Here is a 26,939-nt window from a genome sequence, read left to right as displayed (position 1 = left end):
ATCGTAATATCACTAGGTTCAAATGACAAAGAATGTCTAACTTCAGAAGATGAGTACACAAATTACATAATTTCAACTCTATTGTGCATGTAAACAGTACATTTGTAAATTTCTAATTTAAATAGCTGGTTCTTTGCTTTCTATGTCTTGATAAATGTTAACAAAAAATGCAATTTTTTGGCGAGGTGAAAAAAACACCAAAAAATATACAAGGGCAAACAGGCAAATTCCAGCTCCTCTTGTAAAGCACTGCCATTGAATTTCCCACATTAACTACTGCTATATAAAATACACTTTGGTTCGATCATTATTTCATAAAGTCACAGAAAGTCAATTTCTGTGGGTTTCTGATTTTATATTTAGTGAGGTCACCTGGCAGGATCTTACCATTTGATAAATGTATAATTAAAATCAGAAAACATAATATCCACTCCCATTTGGTAGGAATACTAACACTTTAAACTTAAATAATAAAAAATCCTTTTCCTTGCTCTAAAATGTCCTTCATTTTCAAAATAAAATCTTACATGCACATCTTTATTAAAGTACTTGATTTTTAAAAAAAATAATAGTGCCAAACAATTTTCGTTTGAATACTTACTTATTGTACCAGTAAATACAATGGACCCATAAGTAAAAAGGTTTTATTTGCAGTTAGCTTTCACCCTTTCTGCTAACATTATGTCTAGACTGAACATTATGAAACAGAATGGTGTACAGTTTGAATCTGGGCAATTTTAGAGTATATAAATTACATAAGCGAACAAAAACAACTAAATTGTTTCAATAGAAAGTTATGCAATCACCCCAATTTGCGAACAGGTGGCAAAGCTGCCTATTCCCCCACTACAACAGGCATTCTGAAGAATAACATTCCATAAATTCAAAACAGTTGTACTGCTAATGAGCAATATTAGAACCATTTCTTTAACCACGTGGTGGTTATAACACAATAGATCACTCCATAGCACTGCAACTCTACAGTCTGCCAATCTTATATAAATTGTACTGTGCAATGTCTTAAAACACAACATTTAGTGGAACATGTGATGCTAATAACTTATAATGACCACGACAGGCATTGCAATAAGTTATATTTATCTCTGTATGTTGCAGTGTTCTTCATTAGACATTCCTGGCATCTTCATAGTCCATAGTAATTATAAGATTTCTAAATCCACATGACGCACATCTGGATATTTTTGCTGAAAACAAAAATAGTATTTATTGATAAGCTACATTTTGTTTTCCTTTAAAACAAAACACTATTTCGCAATGGTAGGAATTAAACCTACAGTCATGTTAGGAAGCCTAAAATTTTAGCATATGCTGTTTCACATGTTCATAGACAGCACATTTTTTGGAGGAGGGGCATGGGTGCTAATACTGGCAAGTTACAGCCTCTGCAACAGCTTGAAAAATTACTTCTAGTCATGTTGCTGGATCTCTTGTTCCAGATTTGCCCTAAAAACATAGAAGTATACTAATGCATTTACACAAGCACATATATATTTAGTTCAACAGGGAAAAAACAGATACCTACCTTGAGTGCCACCTCTAGCCGGTCAACCTCAGCTCCCAGTGTGTCAATGATATTCTCTCCATGTTTCAGCATAAATGCTTCTAAGTCCTCAGGAGTTTTTACCTGCTGAATTTCCTGCAGAATAAAAGGGTAGAAAGGTTTAAAGTCCAGTTTGAACTATTAGATCAGTTCCAGTGGCAGCAGATTATTTTGCCAAATGTCACCAGTATCAAACACTAGAAAAATAGTGGTGAAAATAACACAAGTCTGAAGATAAAAGAAATAGGAGATGGGAGTAAAGGTCAGACCAAGGTAAGGAACAAGGGTAGCATAAACAGTCAGGGAACAAATACAGTTATAAAATGGAAGTATAAAAGGACTTAAAATATACTAAAAGGAACAACTTAAAGACAAATTAAACTGTCTGTACAGCAATGTACACAGCATCCAAAATAAAACAGGGGAACTGGTGGCAATAATCCATAGTGAAGAACCAGATGTATAGTAGGAATAGGGGAACTGGTGGCAATAATCCATAGTGAAGAACCAGATGTATAGTAGGAATAACTGACACGTGGCTACAAAAAACAGGACTGGCAACTAAATATTGCAGGTTATAACAATCAGAAAGGATAGGGAAGGAAGAGGATGGGGTAGCTGTACTAATTAGAGATAAAATAATGGCAGTAGGAAAAAGGGACATAACTAACAGAAGGTTAGAAACAGAATCTATATGGATTGAAATAAAAGGGATCGACCACGCTTACATGGGTATACTACATATCACCTAATCGTGGAAAGGAGGTGGAGGAAAAAATATGTAAGGAAATATGTGAAATGAGTAAAGGACATAGAATTATAATTGTGGGAGGTTTTAACTACCCCAAAATAAACTGGCAAAAGGTGAGTTTTTACAATGGGTGAAGGACTTCTTTCTTACCCATAATATAAAAAGGTCCCACAAGAGAGGGAGCACTGCTGAATCTAGTAATGGGCAATGAACCAGAACAGATAAGAGAAGCAAGAGTGTAGGGGAACATCTAGACAATAGTGATCACAACTTAACAAGGTTTAAGATAAAAATTGAGAAGCAAGACAAAGACAAAAGTAATAAATTAGAAAAAAGCTGATTTTAAGGGGATGAGAATGGAACTAGAGAAAATAAACTGAAAAAATTTACTGATAAACAAAGAAATAGAACAGCAGTGGGAAACATTTAAAATGATGATCAAGAGTCGAGGAGAAATATATCCCACTGACAAGCAAGAAAAAACTAGCCAGTAATGACACCCCATGGATGAAATAAGGACAAAATTGAAACTTAAGAAAAATGCATTCCGTAAATACATAGACAACAAAGGCGAGGATGACAAAAGGGAATACGAAAAGGTTAGGAAAGGTGACAAAAAAACAATTAGGAAGGCAAAGAGAAACTACAAAATTAAATGATCAAGGAATATAAACATAAATAGTGAAGTATTTGACAGACACATAAATAACAAAAGAAAAATCAATATAGGGATAGGGCCACTCAGGGATACACATGATAAACTCACAGGTAATGGCAGAAATATTAAATAATTACCGTGCCTCGTTATTTACCAGGGAGACTAACATGGTGGACATGACATTAGAAGAGATCAAAAAAGATATAAAGACATTTAAGATAGAAAGGGGGGAGATAACTGATAAACTAATCAAACTTGAGAGGATAAACCCCCTGGTCCAGATGGATTGCATCCACATATATTAAATGAAGTTAGGTAAGAGATAGCAGAGGCACTATTACATATATACATTCATTAGAATGGTAATACAGGTAGACTATCCCTTATCCACAATTCCGAAATTCGAAAACCTCTGAAAACCGAAAGTTTTTCGTGGAGCGTAACTAGAGTATTTATGGTCTATATTTATCCCACTATTTAATTTACCAAATTACAGGAAACTTTGTGCTATCCAGCACCCACGGGACCGAGCTGCTGCCGTTCCCTCAAAACTTCCGTACTCTCCAGAGTTAATGTTGAGAGATACGGAGATTCTTATCTCCGTATTTGACAACAAACACTGTTGCTTAGCAACAGCTTCTAAACACTCGGGTGTGGCCCTAAAGCTCTGTAGCTGAAGCTGTTGCTATAGCTACAGACCTTGCACAGCTTGACTGTTCAAACAAAGCAAAAAAAAACAAACAAAAAGAATAAAAAACAGCTGCTGATTTTTGCCGGTGGCTCCAGATTGCTGGATAGCTCAGCTCCGGATAGCACAAAGTTTCCTGTATTACTGTACAAATAAACTGTAATACTATTTATAGTCTTTATTTATCCCACTCAGTGTGAATATTCATAAGGTTCGCTGCAGAAATATTAATGTGTTTGCTTACGGGGTGCTGCCCAGACCCCCACTAGGGTGTTACATGCTGATTCTGAATACCATTCTGAAATCTGAAAAATTCCAAATTCCGAAAAACATCTGGTCCCAAGGGTTTCAGATAAGGGATAGTGCACCTGTAGTGCAAGAGGACTGGTGGACATCTAATGTGATTCATTATATATCTAAAATAGAACAAGTCCAGGGAACTATAGAGCGATTAGCTTAACGTTGGTTGTAGGAACGATAATAGAATCCTTACACAAAGATGCAATAGAAAAACATCTAGAAACTGGAAATATAATGGAGTAGTCTGCACGGATGGTCATGCTTGACCAACCTTATTGAATGCTTTGAAAAAGTAACAGAAAGGGTAGATAAAGGTAATGCAGTAGACGCAATATATTTGGATTTCCGATATAAGGTACCGCATTGTAGACTCATGACTTAGGTCAGAACATGGGAGTTAGGGAACAAGTAGCAGAATGGATAGCAAGCTGGCTACAAAACAGAAAACAGAGAGTAGGTGTTAGAGAGGTAGTTACTCAGATTAGCAAAAGGTGGGAAGTGGTGTTCCACAAGGATCGGTGCTGGGACCACTGGGTTTCACCATTTATATAAACGATTTGGACTTGGGAATCGGAAGTACAATTTCAAAATTTGTGGATGACACCAAATTGGGAGAGTACTTTAAACAGCGCGGGAGCAGAGAGCCAGAGTACTTTAAACAGCGCGGGAGCGGAGACAGAGCGGCAGAGTACTTTAAACAGCGCGGGAGCGGAGAGCCAGAGCGACAGAGTACTTTAAACAGTGCGGGAGCGGAGAGCCAGAGCGACAGAGTACTTTAAACAGCGCGGGAGCGGAGACAGAGCAGCAGAGTACTTTAAACAGCGCGGGAGCGGAGAGCCAGAGCGACAGAGTACTTTAAACAGCGCGGGAGAGGAAAGTCAGAGCAGCAGAGTACTTTAAACAGTGCGGGAGCGGAGACAGAGCGGCAGAGTACTTTAAACAGCGCGGGAGCGGAGAGCCAGAGCGACAGAGTACTTCAAACTGCGCGGGAGCGGAGACAGAGCGGCAGAATACTTTAAACAGCGCGGGAGCGGAGAGCCAGAGCGACAGAGTACTTTAAACAGCGCGGACCTAATTGGAGACACCAGCAGCGGCGGCGGGACCTTCCATGATTTCCAAAAAATAAGGCGTGACGTCACAGGGCAGCAGTACAGTCTGAGTGAGTGGACCTGTGGGAGGAACAGAGTCAGAGACCGGGGATAAAGGCAGCGTGGAGCAGAGGCCTGGGCATCTGAGTGAGCGGACTACCTGCGAGGGAGACAGTCGGCAAGCGAACCAACGAATGAGTGACATCAGAATTCAAAGGTGTCGCTGGCACAAGGGAGCTGAGAGATGAGTATCGGGTGATTATTTGTGGTAATTTTCTTTTTTGTTCTGTTTTGAGCATATTTCTGCTAAGTAGTTCATAGCCTATTTAATAGAGGGAAGTGATAATTGGTGGGTAGCTGTTGAGTGTTTCTTGTTGAGTTTTAAGTTTATTTCTGCTAAATTACTTCCACAGTCTGGTAAATAGAGGCATGGCAGGGCAGCTCAGACCTGTGATTTGCACATCCTGTGCCATGTGGGAAATCCTGGACGCTACTTGCGGCCTGGACGACCACGTGTGCAGGAAGTGTCGCCAACTGCAGCAACTTGAGCTCCGGGTTTCGGAGCTTGAGCGACAGCTGGAGTCACTACAGTGCATCCGCGAGGCTGAGAAATACTTGGAAAGCACATTTCTAGAGGTGGTCACCCCGCAGCCTCAGAATGTGCAGGCAGAGAGGGAATGGGTGACCACCAGACAGAAAAGGAGGACCAGGCAGGTAGTGCAGGAATCGCCAGAGTGCATCTCGCTCGCTAACCGGTTCACAGTTCTGGAAACTGGTGGGAGGATGGCTCCTCTGGGGAGAGCAGCCAGAGCCAAGGCCACGGCACCACGGGTGGCTCAGCTGCAAGGGGGGGGGGGGGGGGGGGGCGTTGGAGGAAGAATAGTAGAAGAGCAATAAGGATAGGGGATTCATTGGTTAGGGGAACAGATAGGCGTTTCTGTGAACGCAGACGTGACTCCAGAATGGGATGTTGCCTCCCTGATGCCAGGGTCAAAGATGTCACTGAGCAGCTGCAGGGCACTCTGAGGGGGGGGGGGGGGGGGGGGGAGGGTGAACAGCCAGAAGTCGTTGTCCATATAGGTACCAACGACATAGGCAGAAAGAGGGATGAGGTCCTGCAGGCAGACTAAAGGGAGCTAGGAGAGAGATTAACAAGCAGGACCTCAAAGGTAGTAATCTTCAGATTACTCCTGGTGCCATGTGTTAGCGAGTACTGGAATATGAGGATAGAACAGATGAATGCGTGGCTGTAGAGATGGTGCAGGAGGGAGGGCTTTAGATTCCTGAGGCATTGGGACCATTTTTGGGAAGGTGGGACCTGTACAAGCCGGACGAGTTACACCTCAATAGAGCCGGGACCAATATTCTCACGGGGAGGTTTGCTAGTGCTGTTGGGGAAGGTTTAAACTAGCTTGGCAGGGGGATGGGCACCAGCATATAGGAGTAGAAAAGAGGAATAAGGTGCATAAAAGAGTGAGTGTGGATAGTACAAGAGAAGTTAGTAGTGCTAAAGAAGAAAATGCTACCATTAGATAGGAGGAGCAGACTAAGAAAGACAGAAAAATTCAAAAATAGGTTTAGAATGCATGTACGTAAACGCACAAAGTGTGGTGAATATGGTTGGTGAGCTATAAGCACAATTAGCCGTGTGGCAATATGATGTTGTGGCAATAACGGAAACGTGGCTTAAAAACAGTGAGGACTGGGCACTTAATATTCAAGGGTTCAAGGTGTCTGAAAAGATAGGGAAGGAAAAAAGGGAGGTGGGGTGGCAGTGCTGATTAAGGAAGACATTGTAGTGTTGGAAAGGGAGGATGTTCTTGAGGGGATAAGGCACAATCCAGTTTGTAAGTGTTGAGGAGCAAAAAGGGTATGATCACGCTATTGAGAGTATTCTACAGGCCTCCAAATAGTGAGAGGGTGGTAGAGGAGCAAATCTGCAGGGAAATCAGAGAGATATGCAAGAGCTATAGAGTGGTGATATTGGGGGACTTTAATTACCCAAATATCGATTGGGATAATGCTAGGGTAAAGGGAAAGGAGGGGGAGGAATTTCTGAAATGTGTTTAGGAGAATTTGCTTGACCAGTATGTTCTTGGCCCAACTAGGAAGGAGGCACTGCTGGATCTGGTGCTGGGGAATGAAGTGGGCCAGGTCGACCAAGTGTCTGTGGGAGAACACTTGGGTATGAGTGATCATCGTATCATAAGATTTAGATTAGCAATGGAGAGGAGCAAAGAACAATCTAGAGTGGAACTTCTAAACTGGAATAGGGCTAACTTCAATGGGATGCGAAAGGATCTAGCCAGGGTAAAATGGAACCGAAGACTGACAGGAAAAACTGTAACGGAACAATGGGTGATCTTTAAGGAGGAGATGTTCCAAGTACAGGTTAGGTACATTCCAACAAGAGGGAAGGGTAAGGAAACCAAAGCAAGGGCTCCTTGAATGACGAGGGAGATAGAGAAGATGATGAAACAAAAAGAGGGTGTATGATGCATGTCAGGTGAATTCTTCAAGGGAGAACCAGACCAAATACAGTAAGTTGAGAGGGGAAGTGAAGATGAAAATAAGATTGGCAAAGAGAGAATATGAGAGTAGAATGGTGGTTAACATAAGAGGGAACCCAAAAATCTTCTACCGACATGTAAACAATAAGTGGGTAGTAAGAGGTGGGGTGGGGCCTATTAGGGACAAAGAAAGTGACATATGCTTAGAGGCGCAGGGCAAGGCTAGAATACACAATGGGTACTTTTGTATCGGTGTTTACTAAGGAGGTGGATGCTGACAAAATATCGGTAGAAGTGGAAAAGTAGAAGCAATGAAAGGGATGTAAATTGATAGACAGGATGTACTGGAAAGGCTGGGTATGCTTAGAGTGGATAAGTCACCTGGTCCAACCTGGCTTGCATCCCAGGTTGCAAAGAGAGTTGGGGGAGGAGATAGCGGAAGGGCTTGCCATAATTTTCCAATCTTCCCTAGATGCGTGGGAGGTGCCTGAGGATTAGAAAGTAGCAAATATGACACCATTGTTCAAGAAAGGGTGTAAGGACAATCCTAGTAACTACAGGCCGGTCAGTTTAACATCAGTGGTGGTAAAGTTTTAGAAACAATAATAAAGGAAAAAATTAACGGGCACTTGGAGAGGTTTAAGCTAATTAAGGAGAGCCAACACAGATTTGTAAAAGGTAGATCGTGTTTCACTAATTTAATTAAATTTTTTGATGAAGTAACAGGAAGGATTGATGAAGGGAATGCAATGGATGTTGTCTACATGGATTTTAGGAAGGCGTTTGACAAAGTACCACATAAAAGGCTGGTTAACAAAATTGAGGTTCATGGAATAGGTGGGTCAGTGGCAGCTTGGATAAGGTATTGGCTTAAGGACAGAAAACAGCGAGTTGTGGTAAATGGCTGTTTTTCCAGACTGGAGGATGGTAGACAGTGGTGTTCCCCAAGGGTCAGTGCTGAGAGCACTGCTTTTTATATATATGTGACCTGGATAGTGGAATACAGAGTAGAATTTCTAAATTTGCCAATGACACCAAACTTGGGGGTGTGGCAAACAGTGAGGATGATACCAATCGATTGCAACAGGACATAGAAAGGCTAACAGAATGGGCAGACAAGTGGCAGATGGAATTTAATAGAGAAGTGTGAGGTGATGCATTTTGGCAGAAGGAACAGGAAGAGGCAATATATACTTAATGGTACAGTTTTAAAAAGAGTGTGCAGGGACAGCGGGACCTGGGTGTTAATGTGCATAGGTCCCTGAAGGTGGCGGGACATATTGAGAGTGGTTAGAAAAGCATATGGGATCTTGGGTTTCGTAAATAGAGGTATTGAGTACAAAAGTAGAGAAGTTATGCTGAACCTTTATAAAACGCTGGTTAGGCCACAACTGGAGTATTGCATCCAGTTCTGGTCACCACACTTTAGGAAGGATGTGAAGGCCCTTGAGAGGGTGCAGAGGAGATTTACCAGAATTGTTCCAGGGATGGGGGATCTTAGCTACAAGGACAGGTTGGAGAAGCTGGATTTGTTTTTATTAGAACAAAGGAGGTTGAGGGGTGATTTGATAGAGGTGTACATGATTATGACGGGTTTGGATAGGCTAGATGGGGAAAGGCTGTTCCCACTAGTTGATGGCACAAGGACTAGGGGACACAGATATAAGGTTTTGGGTAAGAGATACAGGAGGGACGTGAGGAAAAACTTTTTTACGCAGTGAGTGGTGAGTACCTGGAACTCACTGCCGACGGAAGTGGAGACACTCAATGTTTTCAAGGGGAGACTGGATAGGCACTTGAGGGAAATAAACTTGCAGGTCTACGGGGATAGAGCGGGGGAATGGGACTGACTGGAATGCTCTATAGAGAGCCGGCACGGACTCGATGGGCTGAATGGCCTCCTTTTGTGCTGTTATGACTCTATGTAGTTAATACAGAGGAAGAGTGTGACAAAATACAGGAAAACATTAATAAACTTGCAGAATGGGTGTTTAATTGGCAAATTAACTTCAATATAGATAAGTGCGAGGTAGTACATTGTGGTAGGAAGAATAAGGCAGCCACATACTCCTTGGAAAATAAGGGCACGATCTTGCCAGCCTTGGGGAGGCGGATATGGAGGCGGGACTGCCAGGAAAATGGCAGAATTTGGGGGCGGGTGCCCAACCCGGCCCCAAGCCATCTTCCCAGGAGGCGGGTAGCCGCCCCGAGCTGGGTCCCGTCTCCTTGGAGGTGGGAAGGGATTAAAGCCTATTAAGTGCCTGTTAACAGGCAGAAAATATGATTATCCCCTTTTTGCCCTCACAATTGCAGGCTTCCCAAAGACTCTGAAGCCCACCAGATCAGCGAGGCGAGTAGTGGGTCTGCGGGGGTCGGTGCTAAAGTGTGCTGTGAAGGTAAGTGATGGCTGCAAGTGTGGAGAGGTGAGTATCTGAGGTAAGTGCAAAGTGTTAGTAAAAGTGTACGGCCTAGAAATTCAGTATAGCCACTTTTGGGGCGGTAAAGTCGGGCGGGCGCTAAAGTTAGCGCCCGCCGGAAAGTGGAGGCCACTTCGCCGATATTCAGTAGCTTTGGCCAAGGAGTTTGGGCGAGCGCTGAAACTGGCGTTGCACCCCTATCTTTAGGCGCTAAGCCGGCGGTGCAGAGTGATAACGCCGAGGCCGGGCACAGCGCAGGTGCGGTCATGTTTTGATTGACAGCAGACACCCTGACGCCGGCCAGCTCTTAAAAGGGGGAAGGGTCGACTTGGTCTGCTGCCACGCCCTGGATAGTGGAGCCCTCCAGCTAGGCCTGAACACTGCTGCTGGACCCAAATAGCGCCTGAAGCTATGTAGAAGGCCCGTGAACGAGCGCAGCGCTTCTCAGAGCATGCTTTGAGGCTGCTGCTTAGGGGTTTGGAGAAGAAAAGAGATATCTTGTGCCCGGACAGTGGCAAGAAGGCTCCCAAGAGGCTGTACAGGAGAGCCTGGAGGGAAATCTCCCAGAGTGTCACAGCCAACAGCGATGTCCCCAGGACTGGTGACCAATGCCGCAAGAAGTTCAACGACCTCACTCGGTTGGTCAGGGTGAGTACCCTTTCCAGTGTCCTCCTCATCCTTGCATGTGCACCTCACATTATGGGCAAAGGGACCTCAAAGGCCTAATGGCCAGCCCTCCTCCAGCAGCTATGGCACTGGCATGATCATCAGTAGCACTTTCTGCACTTGACACACTGGCCAAGCTATTCGACCATGGGAGGCAGTGCACACAACAACAGGGCACCACACTGTACTTAGAGGCCGTCCTTTCTCTTGCAGGCCAAGCTGGCGCAGAATCTGAAGAGCCGGACTGTCACCGGGGGAGGCCGTGTCCAGTTCCAGGAGCTCAGTGACCTGGAGGAGCGCGTGGCTCGACTCATGCGTGCCCGGGTGATTGGCCCCGTTGCTATTGGAGATGCCGACCTTGTGCTGGGCCCCAATGGTAAGGACATGACCGTTTGGACCTCTCTCGTTCCCCTTGCGCTTCAGATCTACATCCTTTGCCACTGTCCCACCAATGCGCATAATGCCACCACTCATGCCTCCCTCGCTGACGCCCTGTCCTCACTCTAAAGCTACTCTTGCGCCTTCCTGCTTTCAGCTGGTGAGGAGGAGGTCCCTGAAGCTGCGAGTGTCAGTCCCTCGGAAGAGGAGGACAACGAGGAAGACGGCACATCGGGGGAACCCTCATCCGCGCCAGGGGACGGCAATGGAGGGGACACGTCTTGCCTGGAGGAGAGCCAGGGGGAAGTGTTGCAGGGGGGTGTAGCTCCTGTGCCCAGTGGTGTCCAGCCACGCGGGAAAGGTCGGGCAGCACGGCTGCCTTCTCCCCAGAGGGGGGGGAAGTGTTGCAGGGGAGGGCAGTTGCTGGGCCCAGTGGCGTCCAGCCACGCGGGAAGGGTCGGCCAGCTCGGCGGCCTTCTCCCCAGAGGGAGAGTCCGGCCTCCAGTCCGGAGACGGTCCTCGCCCAGGAGGTGCGCCTCCTTGATCAAATGTCCGCGGATTCGGAGCGGCGCCACACCGAGTTCATGGGGGTTGTGGGACAGTGGCCTCAGGCCATTGAGTCCCTGGCTCATAGTGTGGCCGATTTCGGGGACTCACAGGCCAGGGGTGTCGAACAACTCGCGGCAGCACAGGACGCGAGTCGAGAGTTCATGAGTGGTGCCGTGCAGACACTGGCTGGTCTGATGCGGGCACAGACCAGGGCATTACGGGCACTCACTTCTGCCACACTCGCTGTGTCACGGACGCATCGCCAGGGCACCCGCCGCGCTGCTGCAGCACAGTGGTCTGGCCTTCACCAGATTGCTGCGCTTGCTGCAGTGCCAGCCCGGCCGAGTGCCAGTGTCTCTGGCGACCAGCGAGCGCCTGGCATCAGCCAGCTTGCCCCCATTGCTGCAGCCGCCACTGCCACTCCCCCAGCAAAGCTGCGACGAGCTGCTGGAGAGACGGATGCTGCCCAGCCACAGCAGTCAGCAGCCGGCCCCTCCAGGGCCGGACCTCGTCTAGGCCGACCCCCAAGGGCATCTGCCATCACGCTTTGTGCCCCTCAGGAGCCTTCCAACACCCACAGGGCCCAGGTTGAGGCGGAGCAGCAGGTCGGGCAGGGGCCGGAGAAGCCTGCACAAGGACTCGCCCTCTCGGCACACCAAGTAGAGTGTGTTGCCAAATGTTTTTTTATATGGGGGTGTTTGTGTTCTGTATGGGGGGGGGTTTATTTTGGTAAGGCCGAAGATGATGGCAAATGTTTTTTTTAGATGGGGGTGTTTGTGTTCTGTATGGGGGGGTTTGTCTTGGTAAGGCCGAGGATGAAGGCCAATTGGATGGACAAGTTTTGTTATTCCTCCCCAGGTTGTGGGAGTGAGATATGTTTTTGACTGTTTTTTGGGGGTCTTGTCTGTTTTTGTGTTTCATGTGGGAAGGGCCCCGAGTTTGTTAAATAAAGCTTTTTATTTATTCAGCTTGTCCATGTGTCACGTTTCAAGTGGTTGTTGCGTTAACCGGCTGAGGGCTTGCGGAGCGGCTGCATTCAGGTGCGTTCATTGCCACAAGCCATTCCCTGACAGGGGGCCTAGAAGTGTCGTTCAATAAGCCGCCGGCGGACGGCCCTTGGACCTTGTGGCTCCCTCCTGGGCTGGTACTCCTCCTCCTCCTCATGGTCCTCCTGCTCGTCCTCCTGAGGTAGTGGTCCAACGTGAGGTGGCAGTGCCTGAGTCCTGCGGATAGCCAGGTTGTGCAGCATGCAGCAAACGACGACGAACTGGGAGACTCTATCCGGCGAATACTGTAGAGATCCGCCGGGACGATCCAGGCAGCGGAACCGTTGCTTGAGGACGCCAATCGTTTGCTCTATGATGTTCCTTGTGGCTTGATGGCTTTCGTTGTATGCCTCCTCAGCAGGGGTCCTGGGCGCGCGGAGCGGGGTCATGAGCCATGTACACAAAGGGTAGCCCTTGTCCCTGATAAGCCATCCCCTTGGGGGAGGCTGTGCCTGGAACATGTCAGCCACAGTAGTCTGGCGCAGGATAAATGCATCGTGGCTGCTTCCTGGAAAGCGGGCATTGACAGCTAGGATGCGCTGCCTGTGGTCACACACCAGCTGTACATTGAGGGAATGGTAGCCCTTCCGGTTGCGGTAATCCTCGGCATTGTCGATAGGTGCCCGCATAGCCACATGCGTGCAGTCAATGGCGCCCTGCACCATGGGGAAGTCGGCGATCCTGGCAAATCCGACTGCACGCTGCTCCTGCCTCTTTAGGGTCATGGGGAAGGAGATGAATTGGTGTCTCCTTGCGAAAAGGGCATCAGTGACCTGCCGGATGCAGCGATGCACGGCGAACTGGGAGATGTTCGCTATGTCCCCAGCAGCGGCTTGGAAGGAGCCGCTTGCATAAAAGTTCAGAGCCACCGTGACCTTCACTTCCACCGACAGACGTCCTGCACATCAGCTGTGGACGCAGATCTCTGTGAAGCAGCTGGCAGATCTCTGCAACCACCTCCCTTCTGAAGCGCAGCCTCTTAACACAATGCGCGGCAGTCATGGTGAGATAGGACACCTGCTGCCGGTATTCCCTGAGTGGATAAGGCCTACGTTGCCGACGCCTGATGGCCCCTCTGCGTCTAGGCATGGCTGCCCCTCTCACACAGCGTCTGCGAGCCCTTCGCACATAATGCTGGAACTGAGGGTTGGAACCCCATGCAGCCCCCATAATATACTTGCAAACAGTCAAATCACAATGAGTCAAATTTCCAAGCTCTGGCCAGAAGCCAAAAATACCTCTCCTATGTTGTCCCAAATCAGTAAGGTCTGTTCCTTGGTCTCTGTCCAGAAATCCAAAGCACTAAAGTCATTGCAGCAAAATGGCTGGCCTTTATACCTCAGTCTAAGTGCCCTTTAATTAGCGCTCCCCGAGGCCTGCAGGGCCTCTGCTGCGTTCCACTTCACAGTTCTTAACAGCGCCACGCCCACATTGGGCGGGCGCCACTGAAGTTCCAGTTTGGGGCGCACAAACGGCTTTGCACGACGAAATGACGTCATAAGGTGCGCGCGCTTGCGCCGGCGCAAAATGTCAACTGAAGTTGGGTGTAGGCGCAGATCGCTCTGCGCCCGGGCGCAAAGTGCCTAGCGCTCGAAATCTACTCCTCTTATGGCGCTAACGGCTGCCGAACGCAACTGAATTTCTAGGCCTACTTACCTTTGTTTCTTCCTGCAGGCTTCAGTCGGTGGGTATGCAGAGAGTCTCGTACCTCCGCGTTGGAGATGACAGATGGCCGTTGCATTCTCCAATGCAACAACCATCTAATTTCTGCAAAAGAAAGAGGTTTGATGAGGTCTTGAATTCAAGACCTCATCAAACTACAGAGAATGTCACTGTTTGACAGCTTCACAATTGATCTGTCAAAAATTTTTGACAGATGAAACGTCATACATTGACGTTCTCTGCAACCGGCTGTCCCTCAATTGGCCTGCTAAGCCGGCTTAACAAGGACAATCGAGGGAAAATAGCGTGGGTTGGCCAGAAGTTGTTGGAGGCGGGACTGAAACCCGACAAGTGGGTGTCCTGCCTTCAAAAGCTCCCCATTGGCAAAACTCACCCCCTAAGTGTCTAAATGGGGTAGAGGAACAGAGGGATCTGGGGTTACAGATACACAAATCACTAAAAGTAGTGATGCAGGTTAATATGGCCATTAAAAAAAGCAAACAAAGCGCTGGTGTTCCATTCTAGAGGGATAGAATTAAAAGCAGAGAACTTCTATAGAATCTTGGTTAGGCCACACTCTGAACAGTTCTGGTCTCCATATTATAAAAAAGAAATGGAGACACTGGAGAAGGTGCAAAAAAGATTTACTAGAATGATACCAGAATTGAGAGGTTATACCCATCAGGAAAGACTGAACAGGCTCTAGAAAAGGGAAGACTGAGGGCTGACCTGATACAGGTCTTTAAGGTTATGAAATTGTTTGATAGGGTAGACAGAGAGAAGATGTTTCCACTTGCAGGCGAGATCAGAACTAGGGGACATAAATATAAGAGTCACTAATAAATCCAACAGGGAATTCAGGAGAAACCTCTACCCAGAGCGTGGTTAGAATGTGGAACTTGCTACCACAAGGAGTAGTTGAGGCGAATAGCAAAGATGCATTTAAGGGAAAGCTAGATAAGCACATGAGGGAGAAAGGAATAGAAGGATATGTTGATGGGCTTAGATGAAAGGTGGGAAGAGGCTCGTGTGGAGCATAAACACTGGCATGGACCTGTTAGGCCGAATGGCCTGTTCCTGTGCTGCAAATACTTTGTAATAATCACAGTATAAATCAGGAAATTAGAGGAGCATGCAGCAAGGGTAATGCAATAATCATGGGGGACTTTAATCTTTATATAGACTGGACAAACCAAATTGGCAAAAGTAGCTTGGAGGATGAGTTCATTGAATGCATTCGAGACAGTTTTCTAGAACAATATGTCAAGGAACTAACTAGGGAACAGGCTATTTTAGACCTAGTATTGTGTAATGAGACAGGATTAATTAGTATTATAGTAAAGGTTCATCTGGAGAAGAGTGATCATAATATGATAGAATTCCCTATTGAGTTTGAGAGTGATGTGGTTAAGTCCAAAACTAGGCTCTTAAATTTAAACAAAGCCTATAACGTAGGTATGAGCGGCGAGTTGGCTAAGGTAGATTGGGAAATTAGATTAAAAGATATGGCCTTAGATAAGCAATGGTAAACATTTAAAGCTATAACTCATAATTCTCAATGAATATACATTCCCTTGAGGACAAAAAACTCCACGGGAAACGTGATCCAACCGTGGCTAACTAGAGAAGTTAAGGTTGATATTAGATCAAAAGAGGCTTACAATGTTGCGAAAAAGAGTAGTAAGTCTGAGAAGTTGATAGAGGGAGAAAATAGAATGAGAATAATCTAGCAAGAAATATCAGATTGTAAAAGCTTGTACAAGTATGTAATAAGGAAGAGATTAGCAAAAGTAAACATGGGTCCATTAGAGGCAGAGACAGGAGAAATTATGATGAAGAATAAAGAATTGGCAGAGACTTTAAACAAATATTTTATATTTGTCTTCATAGTAGAAGACACAAAAATCATACTGGAAATAGCAGGGAACCAAGGGTCTAATGAGATTAAGGAACTTAAAGTAATTAATATTAGTAAAGGAAAAAGTACTGGAAAAATTAATGGGACTAAAAGCTGCCAAATCTCCTGGATCTGATGGCATGCATTCCATGCATTCGAGGGTATTAAAAGAGGTGGCTGCAGAGATAGTGGATGCATTGGTTTTGATCTTCCAGAATTCTCTAGATTCTAAAACGGTGCCCGTGGATTGGAAGGTAGCAAATGTAACCCTGCAGTTCAAGAAAGGGGGGAGAGAGAGAAAACACGGAACTATGAGCCAGTTAGCCTGGCATCAGCAGTAGAGAAAATGCTAGAACCTATTAGTAGGGACGTTGTAACAGGGCACTTAGAAAATCACAATATGATTAGCCAGCGTCAACACAGTTTTATGTAAGGGAAATTGTGTTCACAAATTTATTAAGAGTTTTTTGAGGGTGTAAGTGACAGGGTAGATAAGGGGGAACCAGTGGATATAGTATATTTGGGTTTTCAGAAGGCATTCAATAAGGTGCCACATAAGAGGTGGTTACACAAGATTAGGGCTCATGGGATTGTGGGCAATATATTAGCTTGGCTGGAGGATTAGTTAATGGACAGAAAACAGAGTAGGAATAAACAGGTCATTTTCGGATTAGCAGGTTGTAACTAATAGAATGCTGCAAGGATCAGTGCTTGGGCTCAGCTATTTACAATCTATATCAATGACTCAGATGAGGGGACCGAGTGTAATGTAACCTAGTTTGTTGGTGACACAAAGCTAGGTGTGAAAGTAAGCTGGGAGGAGGACGCAAAGGGATATAGACTAGTTAAGTGATTGGGCAAGAAGGTGGCAGGGGGAGTATAATATGGGGAAGTGTGAAATTTTCCACTTTGGTAGGTAGAAAAGTAGAATACATTTTTTTTTAAAAAGGTGAGAGACTAGTAAATCACAGAAATCACAGAAACCTCACAGTACAGATAGAGGCCATTTCGGCCCATCGAGCCTGCACCGACACATATCCCACCCGATCCCCGTAACCCCTACAACAACACATATCCCACCCTATCCCCGTAACCCCATGTATTTAATCCCCCTAATACTAAGGGTCAATTTTTTTCATGGACCAATCAACCTAACCCCGCACATCTTTGGACTGTGGGAGGAAACCGGAGCACCCGGAGAAAACCCACGCAAACACGGGGAGAATGTGCCAACTCCACACAGACAGTCACCCGAGGCCGGATTCGAACCCGGGTCCCTGGCGCTGTGAGGCAACAGTGCTAACCACTATGCCACCGTGCTGCTAAATGTTGGTATGCAGAGGAATTTGGGTGTCCGTGTACTGAAATCACAGAATGTTAACATGCAGGTACAGTAAACAATTAGGAAGGCAAATGGAATATTAGCCTTTAGGGCTCCAGGGACTTGAGTACATAAAGCTAGGCTGACACTCCAGTGCAGTGCTGCACTGTTGGAGGTGCCGTCTTTCGGATGAGATGTTAAACCGAGGCCCCGTTTGCTCTCTCAGGTTGACGTAAAAGGTCCCTTGGCACTATTTTGAAGAAGAGCAGGGGAGTTATCCCCGGTGTCCTGGCCAATATTTATCCCTCAACCAACATAACAAAAACAGATTATCTAGTCATTATCACATTGCTGTTTATGGGACCTTGCTGTGTGCAAATTGGCTGCTGCGTTTCCCACATTACAACAGAGATTCCACTTCACTTCAAAAGTACTTAATTGGCTGTAAAGCGCTTTGAGACGTCCAGGGGACGTGAAAGGCGCTATATAAATGCAAGTCTCTTTCTTTCTTTCTTTATTGCAAGGATGTTGGAATAGAAGAGTAAGGAAGTCTTGCTGCAATTATATGGGGCTTTGGTAAAATCACACCTGGAGTACTGTGTACAGTTTTGGTCTCCTTACCTAAGGAAGGATATACTTGCCTTAGAGGGGGTGCAACTTTTGACTGAGAGGGTTGTCCTATGAGGAGAGATGGAGTAGAATGGCCCTATATTCCCTGGAGTTTAGAAGAATGAGAGGTCACCTCATTGAAACGTATAAAATTCTTAGAGGGCTTGACAGGGTAGATGCCGTTTCCCCTGGCTGGAGAGTCTAGAACTAGGGGTCATAGTCTTAGGATAAGGGGTCGGCCATTTAGGACCGAGATGAGGAAAGATTTCTTCACTCAGAGGGTGGTGAATCTTTGGTATTCTCAGTCGATGAGTATATTCAAGACTGAGATCGATAGATTTTTGGGCACGAAGGGAATTAAGGGATATGGGGATAGGGCAGGACAGTGAATTAGATATCGATCAGCCATTATCTTATTGAATGGCAGAGCAGGATCGAGGGGCCGTATGGCCTACTCCTGCTCCTATTTCTTATGTTCTAATGGGCCAGAAATTCGGCTCCCCGCGGGTGAGTACGCGCTGTGTACTCAAGCGTAGGGCCAACGAAAGTGCCGGTTTCGTGCATGCACTGGAAACCGGAACTTCAGTTTCCTTGAAGGAAGGAGTTCGGAGGTCAAACACGTGCGCCAGAGATGCAGCGCGTACGCCTGGAACTTCCCTAGGCCTGCTTTTAACAAGGTAAGAGGTTAATTAAGTAAAATTAAAACATTTTTTCCACAGGTTTATCATTTTAAAATACTTTAAAGAAACGTAAGTTTATTTTTAGCCCCGTTAAAAACTTGAATTAATTTATGTAATTTATAGTTATTTTAAAAATGTGATGATTTTTAAAAAATTTATTTGGAAGTTTTAGTTAGGTTTTGGGGCCGATCTCTATTCAGATTGACAGGTCTTCCTGTCAAATTTATGAATGGAGATTCCCTGCTACGATTGGCTCTCCATGGTCGTGATCCCAGGGGACGCGTCGAACTAACTGCACCCCTGGGATACGCAAGCACTGCGCGCCAGCAGCTGGAGGAGGCCCAGAATCAGAATCCCATGCAGGCCCACAACACAACGGCAGGCGCGCTAGGTAAGTGTAGGTCGGGGGCTTGCACCTGCGGGAAGCCTCCGACCCATTGTATATATGCCAGTACTTCTTAATGTTTTTGTTATTAAAAGTCAATTTCCAAAATGCGCAGATTCAACACTAGGGGCAGCACATTATCTGCCACCAGTGGAATACAGCACAAGTTTGCATCAATGTTTTGCAAAATGACGAGTAATTGAAATTGAAAGACTTTATAGTTTCTTGTCTCGTTTCTCAGTAATATTCCAAAGTGATTCGGATGCAATAAAGTGCAGTGACTTATGCAGTGGAGAGGTACTGAGGTATTGCTAAGCATTGTGAAAAAAGAGCAACTTCAGGTATTTCTAGTTGCCAATTTCACTCTATAGTTGGCACGAGACCTGGGAGCTGGTCGACAGCCTACGCCATTCAGCAGGAAGTTGTCTGCCGTAGCGACACTTCGGCAGGGTTGTGGGCTTTGTCCACCTGATATCAAATGCAGATGCTAATCCTTTCCTCAGCTAAGACTAAGGTTTCGAATTTCACAGGGCCATGGAGACGGGAATGGAGGCGTGTGGGGTGTTAAAATTGTAAAAAGTGGTGGGCGGGCCCAACCCCGCCTCCAAGCAATTTTCAAGAAATCGTGTTTACTGCTCCTGTCTCCTTCCCGCCTCCAAGAGGCGGGATAGGCCCTTAACAAGCACTAAATTGCCTCTGTTATCCCATTTTGAAAGGCCTTTGTGATTTTAACCCTTTTCTGACGTGAAGCACGCCTGCTCTGAAACACAACGGTGAAACCTGGCGGGAGCACAATTGGATTGCTGACTATTAGCTGCAGCTCCACCATTAAATAGGAGATTTGATCAGCCATCATTTGCAGGTGGCAGGACTTTGTTGTCTCGGGTCTGGGGGAACTTTTAGAAGGCATAACCACAGCTGTGGAAGTTTGGAGCCTGACGCCCATCTCCAGTGTGACCTCCTGGGAAACCCCTCTCGCCACCTTGACTGAGCGCTTCCTCAACTGAGGCATATACCAGAAGCATGGGAGACATTTATTTCCTTCCCTTCTGGACATCAGATGAAGACGAAGACCAGCAGCAGCACCAACATCAGCAGCAACAGGAGTGCCAGGGTCTCCAGAATCGTCATGGTTTGCTGTGCACTTGACAACATGGCAGTGTCGTGGCTTGCACATTCCTGAGGACCAAGTGGCTCCTCACATATCCTCCTCAGATGAGGAGGAGGAGTAGAGGTGGAGGAGGAGGAGAGCGAAAACGAACATCTTGCAGAGGCCCATCAACTAGCGGCAGCAGTACGCAAGAACATTGCTGCCCGGGATGCAAGGAACGCACTCATCTTGGACAGATTTGCTTAGCCCAGCCAATCAAGCACTTTTGCCTCGCAGCTTCTTACCAGAGCTTCGGCAATGGCCAAGAACCAGCGGATACCTAACAATTTGACCACCATACTGACAATTGCAAGTAATCCTAAGCCCTCAATGTGGAAGTCCCATTAGCGAAATGACACACGCCACAACTGCAGCAGTAGCCATCAGATTTTTTATTTACAGCAACCATCTGATGGCTTTTTAACATTAAACATCAAATTTCACCCAAGTGACTACCCTTGTGACTATTTGTGCAGTATCTTTCTCTTACGCGTGCTCCTGCATGGTGCTTCCCGTGTGGCTTCAGCAGATGTGGAGGCCCCTTGTTCAGTTTCTTGCTGCTCCTGTCTCGACACCTTTGGCGGGTGTCCTCTGGGGTTGTGAACCCGTGAGGGCTCGCCAACACTCTGCTGCTCCTGCGGCTGTGCAGGGGTTGAGACGCCGATCTCAGTTGGGTGGGGACTCTGGTGGGGCTCTGCAGTGGCATGGAAGTGTGAGCGCTTGGAGAGGAGCCCCCACTTCCTTGATGTCTGCCACCAACTTCCCTCTCATGGATCAGGTCCCCCTCAGCGCTTGCAAGTGGCTTGAGAGCACCTTGCTGCACATCAGGGGGGCCATGGGGACCCGTATCTGCACTGGCAGTCCTACTCAGAAGGACTTCCATGAAGGTCTGGTTTCTCTGTTCAATAGATGACCATCGCTCCTCCAGAGGTCAGTCTACTCTGAACACTCACCATGTTTTCTGCACTCTAGCGACTTATCACCTCCATGGAGGTTGCCATCCTTTCCATGGTGATGCGTTCATGCGCCAATGACTCCACAAAGGCTCTGTTCATGTTCACAATGGACTCCTCCATTCGCTCCACACTCGCAGCGACCCTGGAGACAAAACCTGCCAGAGACTCCTGCATCTGTTCCTGGAGTTCCAGCACCGCTGATCTTGTGGATGGACCCAGAGGCAGAGGGTCAACATGCAGCTGAGCCGAGCTGGCAGAGTCCTGCGCCCTCAGATGAGGACTCTCCACTGCTGTCCTTGTCTCCACAATCTGCTGATGCTCACTTGTGAGCTGTGATACACCAGGTGACAACACTACTCTATCTCGCGAAGGTCCCACCGAGCTGTGAGTGTCTGCGCTGGTGCTGGGTGCGCTGAATTCTGCTGACGCTGCGCCCTCAGAGGATGCTCAGGCTCTTCCTCCTGGCTAGTGGGGACGGGTGCTGTCGATGGTCCTGTGGGGGAGTAAAGGAGTCAGAGATGTGATGCCAAGGTTACATGCACATTGCAGATGATCATAAGTCCATCTGTTAGAGCTTCAGAATCATTATCAGCGACTCATGTAATGTCAATGAGATGGAAAACTATTCTGTCACCAGCTTGCTGTGATGCGCCCGTCTGTCCGTCCCCCACTTGCGCATCGTCCTCCACTCCCACGATCTCCAGGATCGCATCCTTCCAGGGGGTGAGCTGGGCTACTGAGGGTGGCCCTCCTCCTGTCCTTGCTCTTTCCTGCTTATTGTGAGCTCTCTTTTCCTGCAATGAGGGAGACAAGTGGAGTTTGAGTGAGAATGTAGGAGTGAGCACAGAGAATCCATAGCATAGATGCTTAGATGGAGACAAAGATGGAGTGAGGTGGCAAGACCAAGCCCTCCCTGTGTGTTGCAAGTTGTTTTCATAGCATCACAGTGATCGGGAGTGTGAGGGCTGCATAGTCGAATAGTTAGGTGAATGTGACCATAGAGAGAGGTGTAATGGGTAAGGGTGCATGGATGTCAGTGTCAAGTGGGATGTGGAGGAAGAGATTGCTAAAGCGGAGTGCTGGTGAGGAGAGGCAATGGGGATCAGATTGAGGGTGATGGGAAAGTCATACTCACTTTTCCAGTGCGCAGGTCATGAAACCTCTTCCTGCACTGAAGCCAGGTTCTGCGGGTTATCGACAAAGAGTTGACCTCCTGGGCCACCTGGATCCACACAGCCTTGGTCTGCTGGGGAAGCTTCTTCTTCCCTGAAGGGAAGGGCACCTCTTTATTTGCTCTTGCTCCCTCCACTAAAGCTTGCAGGGCAACGTCATCAAACCTGGGAGCAGACCTAGGTCTCTCACTGGTCATTCTGCCTCCAGGTCCCTCTAACATGAAAGGCCAAAAGGTTGGCAGTCTGCAGAAGAAGCAAGGCTTGTTGCAGACCTTAAATGCAGCAGCAATGATGACGTCATTGGAGGAGAGTTTCAGACTGAAAAAACTAATTGGGCCATGGGTTCCCACACACTGGAACTCAATTGCCCACTTAAGTTAAAATCGCTTCATTCTCCCACATCGATTTAGAATCGGGTGGCTAACACGAAAAGCGGATTACACTACCCCAGCCCGCCCCAGTGACAAAATCCAGCCCTAAGGAACTGTATTCACTAGCTTGGAAGCTTTTTAGGGCTGAGCTGAAAAGAAGTTCCAACAGATACGTAATAGAACAGATGAACTTTCAAGGGGAAATAATAAATAAAACGAGTCAATGGAAATATAACAAATTGAAATGTAAAATTAAGTGGTCCTCACAGGACATCTGCCCAAACAGCAATAAAATAATATACACACCATTTGCAATTTATAGCCCAGATTCTACACTGCATCTAAAACTACATTGAACAGATTTTTGTTCCTAATCCATCAAATTTTAAAAATTTCAAAGAGTCACTTCAAATATATATGGCCCAAAAATAAATTGACAGCAGCAGCCTGTTATTTTATGGATATTTTAACAGTTTGTGCCAGCAAGTTAGGAAACCTGGGCAAGATTGTGTTCCTTACATTATGACATTAATAATATTTAGCAGCGTGGAAAAACATCAGATTTTGATCCACCCATTAGAAGTGACACAGAATTATGGAGAAGGCAGGAACAGACAAAATCTTCTCTAATGAGCTGCATCATCTAACAGTTCAGCAGTACCTATAAAGTCACCCACAAAACATGGCACTATACCTGTAGTACACTATTTTTTCTGAAAAGCATAGACCCCATGTCCTGACGGTTGGGTGAAGGCCATGATGAACATCCATTTTACATGTTTTCTGGAATATGTGTAACCAGTGAAAAGAAGCTGCATTAAAATTCAGTATTACATGTGGCTGTTCTTCCCCAGTGCTCCAAAAGAAAGTGTCATGAATATGTGTCAGAAGTATACTTAAAATTCATTTTTTTACCACTGTGGGATAAGTAATCGTTTATATTCTTGCTTAAGGCAACGTTACTAGTGAGACTAAAACCTCCTCCCCTTCTAATCTTTGAACGCCAACAGATATTACAGCTTTATGTATCATAACAGAATGGCATATGTCCACATAGTCAGTGTTTTACTGACAATATTACATACATTTAAGATCACGTCAATGTCTTGCTTCTCCAGGTAAGATCGCGTCACTATTCTTCCATCAAAATCGACTTCTGCTTTAAATCGTACTGTACTCATACCCATGTCAGTGGCCTTTACATCATGCACAGCCCTGATGAGATTAAATGAGTCATTAATATCTAAAATAAATATTTTACAGAATACAAAGAGACTATTTTAGTGGGAAAGGAAAAAAAATAGCAGAATACAATAAACATAATTTAACACTGCATTTGGTCATGCAAGGGGAACAATACATTACACCACAGTGTGTTGGTGTGGATCTGCACTGAATACTTCGGAGTTCTTGATGTTGGTTGGGTTGCATGGATGAGACGCTGAGCAGAGGTTAGGTACTTCCCTATGGTGAAGGGCAGCTCTGGGTTGTTCTCCATACCCAAGAACCATGAATACCCAAAAGGCGTTATGACTGACAAACTGGACTTAATAGAACAGAAAGAATTTGGACTAGCCCCATTTCATTTGTGAGCCCTATTTAATATGTACTCAGCATCTTCCCCATCTCTTCTGAACAGTGTATGCTTACATTTACATTCACTGCCTTGTGCATGCAACTTTAATCGCACTCACTCTGCCACTATCTTATACACATTGGGGACAACAATACGGGGAGCGGGCAGGAATTTGGACATGAGTCTAGGTGCGGAGCGGTCATGGCCCTGTGGGTAGCGGAGCGGGCCCAGGGGCCGTGTAGCCTGGTCCTGCTCCTATTTCGTGTGTCTAATTCTGTTAGATTCAGGAGATGGTTCTGTGATAGTGGATTGGCGGTTAGGATCAGATCAGCCATGATCTTATTGAATGGCGGAGCAGGCTCGAGGGGCCGATTGGCCTACTCCTGCTCCTATTTCTTATGTTCTTAATTTCTGGGTTCAAGTCATTTGCATCTGGTGGAGAAGCCTCGACAACTGCCTCGGATTTGATGTTCACATAAAATAAGGGGCAGAAATTTGTGCATGGTAAGAGAAGACTGGATTTTCAGTCAAAGCTGCTGTTTCTGCCTCAAAATTGTTGCCATACTTATCAAAAATCACCTCACTATAAAAGCTGAAGTTGCTGGTTGTCCCTTTAAACCCCATCATCATTGGAACACTGCACTGATAATTGCTGAAGCTGCCATACTGCTGTTTTAGATGTAAAACAAATATCACATTCGACTGCAAAGCACGAAGCAAATACCACTTTGTTTTATATTACCTAAATGAGGATATGGTCCTAAACTAATTCTATATTCAATACTCGGGCTGTGAGCAGATCCAGGGGAATGCCGTGTATTAGCCCTTTTTATGCTGTATAATGCTGAAAAAACTTAATATAACAATAATATAATTAAAATGATTAAATGTGACAAGCAGGCATTATGGAAAAGTTTTAAGGAAAAAAAGTGTGACACTTAGAAAAAGTGCACACCATACACAACTCAATGCATGAAGAGATTCTCTCAGTTCCTTAGTATTGAAGGGAACTGGTTATCTTTGGCTGGTACCAAGACTGCTACTTCAAAATGCAAATGAGTCACCTCTGTCTAAGTGGAGTGCTTAAGTGGTTAGTTGCCAAGTCTACATAGAATCATAGAATGGTTACAGCACAGAAGGAGGCCATTCGGTCCTTCAAGTCCGTGTTGGCTCTCCAAGAGCACTTCAGCGAGTCCCACTCCCCCATAGCCATGCAAATATTATCCAATTTCCTTTTGAAAGCCACAATTGAATCTGCCTCTACCACCCTTTCAGTCAAGTGCATTCCAGATCATAACCACTCGCTGCATAAAAAAGTTCTCATGTTGCCTTTGGTTCTTCTGCCAAATCACCTTAAATCTGTGTCCTCTGGTTCCCGACCCTTCTGCCAATGGGAACAGTTTCTCTCTAACTACTCTGTCTAGACCCCTCATGATTTTGAACACCTCTAACAAATCTCCTCTCAACCTTCTGTGCTCTAAGGAGAACAACCCCAGCTTCTCCAGTCTATCCACGTAACTGAAGTCCCTCATCCCTGGAACCATTCTTGTAAATCTCTTCTGCATCCTTTCCAAGGCCTTCACACCAGAATTGGACACAATACTCCAGTTGAGGCCAAACCAGTGTTTTATAATTCATCATAGCTTCTTGCTTTTGTACTTCGCGCCTCTATTTATGAAGCCCAGGATCCTGTATGCTTTTTTAACCGCATTCTCAACCTGCTCTGCCACCTTCAACAATTTGTACACATATACCCCCAGGTGTCTCTGTTCCTGCACCTCCTTTCGAATTGTACACTTTAGTTTATATTGCCTCTCCTTGATCTTCCTACCAAAATGTATCACTTCGCACTTTTCTGCATTAAATTTCATCTGCCACGTGTCCGCCCATTCCACCAGCCTGTCTATGTCCTCTTGAAGTCTATCACTATCCTCCTCATTATTCACTATACTTTCAAGTTTCATCTGTGACATCTGCAGATTTTGAAATTGTGCCCGGTACACCCAAGTCCAAGTCATTAATATATATCAAGAAAAGCAGTGGTCTCAGTACCAACCCCTGGGGAACACCACATATACCTTCCTCCAGTCCGAAAAACAATAGTTCACCACTACTCTCTGTTCCCTGTCACTTAGCCAATTCCGTATCCATGCTGCCACTGTCCCTTTTATTCCATGGGCTTCAACTTTGCTGGCAAGCCTATTATGTGGTACTTTATCAAACGCCTTTTGGAAGTCCATGTACACCACATCAACCGCATTGCCCTCATCAACCCTTCGGTTACCTCATCAAAAAACTCAATCAAGTTAGTTTGCCTTTGACAAATCCGTGCTGGCTTTCTTTAATTAATCCACACTTGTCCAAGTGACTGTTAATTTTGTCCCAGATTATCGTTTCTAAAAGCTTCCCCAGTACTGAGGTTAAACTGACTGGTCTGTAGTTGCTGGGTTTATCCTTACACCCTTTTTTGAACAAGGGTGTAACATATGCAATTCTCCAGTCCTCTGGCACCACCCCCGTATCTAAGGAGGATTGAAAGATTATGGCC

At 45.9% G+C, this 26,939-nt stretch overlaps 1 protein-coding gene across 8 annotated transcripts in view; it reads right to left on the bottom strand.

Annotated features, from left to right (window-relative positions):
* Window positions 1-624: 624 nt before the first annotated feature.
* Window positions 625-26,939, bottom strand: part of slc30a9 (solute carrier family 30 member 9) — a 181,666-nt gene continuing 155,351 nt past the window's right edge. For 6 of the 8 annotated variants that reach the window (XM_085969322.1, XM_085969338.1, XM_085969360.1 and 3 more), the window contains 3 exons: window positions 23,901-24,030; window positions 1,544-1,657; window positions 625-1,205 (listed from right to left, as the gene is read on the bottom strand). In XM_085969322.1, the coding sequence (XP_085825448.1) occupies window positions 1,161-1,205; window positions 1,544-1,657; window positions 23,901-24,030 (289 nt within the window). In that variant the 3' untranslated portion in view covers window positions 625-1,160. Of the gene's footprint in view, window positions 1,206-1,543; window positions 1,658-7,937; window positions 8,044-23,900; window positions 24,031-26,939 lie in introns of those variants that run through there. The other 2 variants (XR_015073915.1, XR_015073921.1) reach the window with 2 other exon arrangements.

The sequence above is a fragment of the Somniosus microcephalus genome, chromosome 2 (assembly GCF_052327205.1).
Source record: "Somniosus microcephalus isolate GS21.2 chromosome 2, FLI_Smic_1.0, whole genome shotgun sequence".
Taxonomy (NCBI): Eukaryota; Metazoa; Chordata; class Chondrichthyes; order Squaliformes; family Somniosidae; genus Somniosus; species Somniosus microcephalus.
The sequence above is the reverse complement of the archived record's forward strand: the minus strand, read 5'-3'. Positions and strand labels throughout refer to the sequence as shown.